Consider the following 6,745-nt stretch of genomic DNA (forward strand, 5'->3'; position numbering starts at 1 on the left):
CCTCCAGTAGTACTATGTCCAATTTTCTGAGGAACCGCCAGACTGATTTCCAGAGTAGTTGTACAAGCTTGCAATCCCACCAACAATGGAGGAGTATTCCTCTTTCTCCACATCCTGGCCAGCATCTGCTGTCACCTGAATTTTTGATCTTAGCCATTCTGACTGGAGTGAAGTGGAATCTCAGGGTATTTTCTTTATTTATGTTTGAAATGTTATCCCCTTTCCTAGTCCTCCCACCTCCGAATCCCCCTATACCATCCCCTTCCCCTGCATCTATGAGGGTATTCCCTTGCCCACCCACCTACTCCCACCTTCCTGCACTGACATTCCCCTACACTGGGGCATCAAGCCTTCACAGGAACAAGGGCATCTCTTCCCACTGATACCTGACAAGGTCATTCTCTGCTACAAATGCAGCTGGAGCCATGGTTTCCCCTTACCTACTCCTTGGTTAGTGGTTTAGTCCCTGGGAGCTCTGGGGATTCTGGTTGGTTAATACTGTTGTTCTTCCTATGGGATTGCAAACCCCTTCAGCTCCTTCAGTTCTTTCTCTAACTCCTCCATTGGGGCCCCCATGCTCAGTCCAATGGTTGGCTATAAGCATCTGCTTCTGTATTTGTCAGGCTCTGGCAGAGCCTCTCAGGAGATCACTATTCAGACTCCTGTCAGCATGCACTTCTTGGCATCCACAATAGTGTCTGGATTTGGTGACTGTATATGGGATGGATACCCAGGTGGGGCAGTCTCTGGATGGCCTTTCCTTCAGTCTCTGCTCTACACTTAGTCTCTGTATTTCCTCTTGTGAGTATTTTGTTCCCCCTTCTAAGGACTGAAGCATCCACACTTCAGTCTTCCTTTTTCTTGAGCTTCATGTGGTCTGTCAATTGTATCTTGGGTATTCTGAGCTTTTGGGTTAATATCTACTTATCAGTAAGCACATACCTGTGTGTGTTCTTTTGTGATTGGGTTACCTCACTCAGGATGATATTTTCTAGTTCCACCCATTTGCTTAAGAATTTCATAAAGTCATTGTTTTTATAGCTAAGTAGTACTCCATTGTGTAAATTTACCACATTTTCTGTATCCATTCCTCTGTTGAAGGAAATCTGGGTTCTTTCTAGCTTCTGGCTATTATACATAAGGCTACTATGAACATAGAGGAGCATGTGTCCTTGTTATATGTTGGGGCATCTTTTGGTTATATGCCCAGGAGTGGTATAGCTGGGTCCTCAGGTAGTAATATATCCAATTTTCTGAGGAACTGCCAAACTGATTTTCAGGGTGGTTGTACCAGCTTGCAATCCCACCAGCAGTGGAGGAGTGAGTGTTCCTTTCTCCACATCCTCCCCAGCATCTGCTGTCACCTTAGTTTTGATCTTAGCCATTCTGACTGGTGTGAGGTGGAATCTCAAGATTGTTTTGATTTGCATTTCCCTGATGACTAAGGATGTTGAACATGTCTTCAGGTGTTTCTTGGCCATTTGATATTCCTCAGTTGAGAATTCTTTGTTTATTTTGATAAACCACAAAACAATCAACTACAAACAATTCCAAAACCAACATGAAACCTATAAAGTTAATGTGGAGTGTAGCAGTTCATGGCATAATGCTGTCCCTGACAATAGCCAGAGATAACAGCAAGGAACTGAGATACAGTACTTAGCCTATCTACATCTTGACTCTAGGTTTAAAACATTCTCACATTCTAACAACCACACTGCTTTAGTTGTCAATGTTGTATCAAACCCAACATCTGCCCACAATGTCCAATACAATTCAATAGAATGAACAGAAAGGAATAATGAAAACAATTATTTTAGGATGTAGAACACATGTAGGACTTGACAGTGGCAGGAACAAGGAGGCAATTTGAAATGTTGATATAATCCCTTTGATTCTCGACAAGTTGGTTCATTGTTTTAAAGAGGACTAGAGTCAACAGCCTCCAGAAGTTTCCACTCCCGTGTCTGAGGCCAACAGGCTGCAGGTGCTTCAGATCTACAGCACTGGGGTGCATGCAGCAGACACTGTCCATGATAACAGGAACATGGGTCCTCAGAGCACTTCCCTTTGATCTTACTCACTCTTGGAATTACAAACTCATCCTAGTTTGGGTTAATTCTTTTTAAACACACCTTTATATACACTATGAAGTTTTAACCTTTCACCAGTCATAAGATCAATGTATCTACATTTTTCTGAAACACAAATCAGTCTTTGAGTCATTATGCCATGGGACTACTTTCCTCATTTAGATGCTATGCTGATATTTTAAAGAACAACACGAGTTCTTACCTCTAAAAGATAAGGCTCCATTTCAACCAGGGTTTTCCCAAGATGCTTATCAGGATCTAAGCCTGTCAAGAGAGGTGAAAGTTATCTAGGTAAGTGTCAGCTGAGAGCTGTAAAAGCACATTTCTTTCTCTTGACCCTTCCTCTACCAGGAAAGCAATGCATATGCACTGTAAGTTGTTTTGATGTTAAAGTAAAAATTTACGTTGCCAGCATTTACTTCCCTCTTTCCCTGGGATAGCTGCTTTCTTGCCCCTAAAAGTCAGTTTTACTTTATTACAATTGTGTCAGTAGGCAGATCCTTCCTTCAGTTTGACTTTCTCAATTTGGAAATTGTAAAGAAGATGAAAACAGTACAATTTGACAGAAAGGAAATACAATGCTATGGTGTGCTTACAGACAGGAGCCTAGCAAGGCTGCCCTCTGAGGGGCCCAACAAGCAGCTGACTGAGACAGAGGCAGTTACTTGCATCCAACCAAAGGACTGAAGGCAGAGACTCTTGTGGCTGAATTAGGGGAAGGCTGGAAGAAGCTGATGAGGGCAGCAACCCCGTGGGAAGACCAGCAGTCTCAACTAATCTGGACCCCTGAGTTCTCAGACACTGAGCCACCAACCAGGCAGCATACACCAGCTGATAAGAGGCCCCCAGTATATATACAGCAGAGGACTGACTGGTTTGGCCTCAGTGAGAAAAGATGAACCTAACCCTGTAGGAGGCCTGGAGAGTGTGTGTATGGGGATAGCCTCTTGAAGACAGGGTTGAGAAGAAATGAGAACTATGTGAGCGTGGACCACGAGGTGGGGCAACAACTGGATTGTAAAAAAAAAAAAGTAATTAAAAAAAAAAGGAAATATAAAACCTCAGCATTTTACTGGTGGTTTATTTTATTTAAAGACAATAGTGTGATTTCTCTGTCTTACACCTATTTTATTTTAACTTTAAATGAAATTATAAAATAAGACTAGAAAAGAGAATAAACGTTACACATAACATTAATTTAGTTAATAGTTCAATATGGATACACTCATATAATGAAATTAAATCATAGCTGCTCTCAAAACAATGTGTCCATTTAAATAGAGTATAATTCTTTACCAAAAAATATCCCAATTTGAGTAGTTAAAGTGTCTCCATTCAATATGGCAGTCTAGCAATTTTTCTTCATAGATCTTTCTACATTAAACACTGGATATAGTAATCCTTATGTCAAGCCAATATGTTGCTCTTGATAATGCCTACTAGGTTGCTCCTGTAGTCTGGAAGAGAATCATCTGAGTGCATTCTGAATTGTTTCATTTTTTCCGTTCATTAGAAAGTTGACAAGTCATTAGTGACCTCATGATTACTACCTAGACGGGATGTATTTCAGGTTGTTTTTAGAAAACATTTCTTGGATAACAGCCAGAGACCTCTAGGGATTGAAGCTACTGTCTTTGAGAAGGCAATGGCCTAAGCCACTTTCATTATTGATGTCCTCAAATCAGCCCAGGCTTTCCTATAGGCGTATTACTGGTGGTGAATGTGGTAGGAAGACCACCTGTCCTATTAACCATAATACTGAGTTACAAAAGAGCTCCCAATAAGATCTTAATTCTTAGAGCATCAATGACTGCACAATTAATAACATGCAAATGAAAACCCAATATAATTGAATTCTTAATTTTCTTATAGTTTCACATATTTTTCTAAATTTTTTATTTTAGAAATATTTTGTCATTGCATGTACAATCTGTATATAGTTTACTTTTGATAATGAAGAATGGTTTCAAAAACAATTATCTGGTAAAATAGATCCTGTTAAATATATAAAGTTACTATCTAATTTGCAATAAATATGTAGCTATAAGATTTCCGTTCTGTTTTTTTTTTTAATTTTGTGTTTAAGATTTTCTTTTATTAAAAATAGATTATTTTCTCATATAATATTATGAGAATATTAACTGATTATGGTTTCCCCTCCTCTACTCTTTCTAGGAATTTCTAACTTGATGTTATGCACAGAGACTTCTGAATTTCAAAAGCATTTCTAATTTAGAACTGAAGTGTAGGGTCAGATTAGTATCAATAAATTATCACTGGACCTTTTTAGAAGTTTTTTTAAAAAATAATCAAGTCAATGTTTGAGTTGAAATTAAACATAAATCTTGGAAGGTATGACTCATTTCCTAATTTAACTTGGTTGCTTTACTGGAAGAAGAATCCATTTATACTTCTAGCTGCTCTAAAGAGCAGTCCTGAAACACAGCTTTATTTATGCTGAAATAGTTCTACTATGTGAAACTATTTGAAAGTATATAAATAACAAGAATTTGGTAATGTTCACATCCCTATCATATAGTCAATTATTTAAAAATTAAGTAATTAGTTAGTTACTAATGCACCTGGTCTAAAAGGTACAATATTCTTTCTTAAGAAACACAACAGAACAAAGCAAAACAAAACAGTACCCAAATTCAACACAGTGTCACTGCAACCTGAAACATCTTTGTGATTACATGTGCTTTGCCGCTCTCTGTAAAGCTACATTACATTAACTACCCTGGGAGCATTATGAAGAAACCAGAAGTGTTCATGGGCTCTTTTAATGCAAACTTATTCAAAAGCTTCAATTCATCATACTCTGTATGAGAGACGTCTCTTCTTCAGAGTCACTCCACATTGTGAGTGTTCTCTAGTGAAGTCTAAGTCATGAATACATGATAATTGAGCTTCTCTTCAATCTCACAGAATGTTTTTAGTTTATCTTTTTAAATCGCCACTTATGGAATGCCGTCTCAATGTATTCATGTCTCCTAAGAACTTTATTCATTGAGCCATCTATTAATGTTGATATAAATAGTGGTATAAAGAAATAAAATATTAACAAAGAAGATGACAGTCCAGAGGATATAGGATGTCATTTCATTTCAAGAACGCTTTAATTCACAGGCATGAGATTTTAAGTTACTAACAAGATTTTCTCCAAAGTACAGGAAAAGATTGACTATAAATTCTGACATCTAGCCATTTAATCACATCGTGCAGACATTCCTTGATGGAAGATGGGTGGGTGAATAAACCCACAACAAGACCTAGGCACTGGAGAGCTCCATGCAGAATTAAGAAATTAATTAGGAGGAAGAACTATAATTTGCAGAGCTGACATCTATTTTACTTTAGTTGCATGTATCAATGGGAAACGATTACAATTCAATTAAAATATTCAATTTTATTACTTTACTGACTGACCTTGAAGTTAATGCCTGCTTTATTTAATTGCATCATCTAAGAATAAATGTTAACCCTAAAATGTTATGCCCCATTATTTTCAATGCAGTTTTCAACATCTCAACTGAATTATAGCAGCTAATTTATTATCTCCTGTCACAAAAGGAAGTGGAGGTTTATTTCTTCAGGACAGTCCAATATACGATGAGGGAAACATCACAAAATAGTTGATAATGCTGTTTTTTACAGAGTCCGGTGAGATGAATTGTGTTCCCACCTTAACTTCTGCAGTGTACACTTTTACTGTAAAATCACTATTGATATTAGAAAAGGCATAATCAGTCTGAGAAGCAATTTTTGGCCAGCCTATAATTTTTGTTTAATCTACTACAGGCAGGAACTGAGAATCTATTATAAGTTAACAACACACACAGACACACATGCACAATCACACACACACATGCAGACACACTCAGACACATAGATACAGACACATATACATAGGCACACACACATGCACACACACACGCACACACACACGCACACAGATACACACATATATACACAGGCACACACACATGCACACACAGACACAGATGCATGTGCCACGTCATTTCTTGCCATCTCTGTCATACTTACTAGTTACAAGAACAGGTAATCCCGTATTGCAAAGTTTACTTGTTTTTAAATAAATGAAACATTTAGCTGTTCCCAGACTCGAGCGCTCTACCATTTTAACCTACTTGTGCATTTTGGAAATGAAATGGAATGCGATTTGTTAAGAATGACAGATAGGAAGAAAGGCTGGGTCTATGAGCTCTAAGACAAGAATGAGCTGACATGTGAAACCAAGAGTCAGGCAGGACATGACTTCAACATTGTACCTTCCATTCTTCTAATTAGGCCACCAAATGCTTAACTGTCGTATTCACTGTGTCGAGGCTTGTCTCAGTACGGGCCTTCTTTCTTAAATCTATAACCTGAGATTTTATATCGTAAAGTAGACTCATGCTTATGGAATCACTTTAAAATTTATAGCATATATGAAATGAATGGCTAGTAAATCACATTGAGTATAATTGTGCAGTTATAATAATCAATACTTACTAGCAATGGACCAAATTTTTCTCTTTTCTATTTTAAAAGTATTTTGCAATCCTTTACATGAAAAGAACAAAGAGTGAAATATACATGCATAACACAAAGAGGGATGGTAGAAATAGTTCTTTTTTTTTTTTTTTTTG

The 6,745-nt window shown here is 37.6% G+C and overlaps 1 protein-coding gene across 2 annotated transcripts in view; it reads right to left on the reverse strand.

The window, feature by feature from the left end:
• The window catches only part of Dph6 (diphthamine biosynthesis 6), a 139,202-nt gene that overhangs the window by 20,577 nt on the left and 111,880 nt on the right, over nucleotides 1-6,745 (reverse strand). For both annotated transcript variants that reach the window (XM_021156493.2, XM_029474394.1), the window contains exon 6: nucleotides 2,296-2,357. In XM_021156493.2, the coding sequence (XP_021012152.1) occupies nucleotides 2,296-2,357 (62 nt within the window). The remainder of the gene's footprint in view (nucleotides 1-2,295; nucleotides 2,358-6,745) is intronic.

Source organism: Mus caroli, chromosome 2, assembly GCF_900094665.2.
Source record: "Mus caroli chromosome 2, CAROLI_EIJ_v1.1, whole genome shotgun sequence".
NCBI lineage: Eukaryota > Metazoa > Chordata > Mammalia > Rodentia > Muridae > Mus > Mus caroli.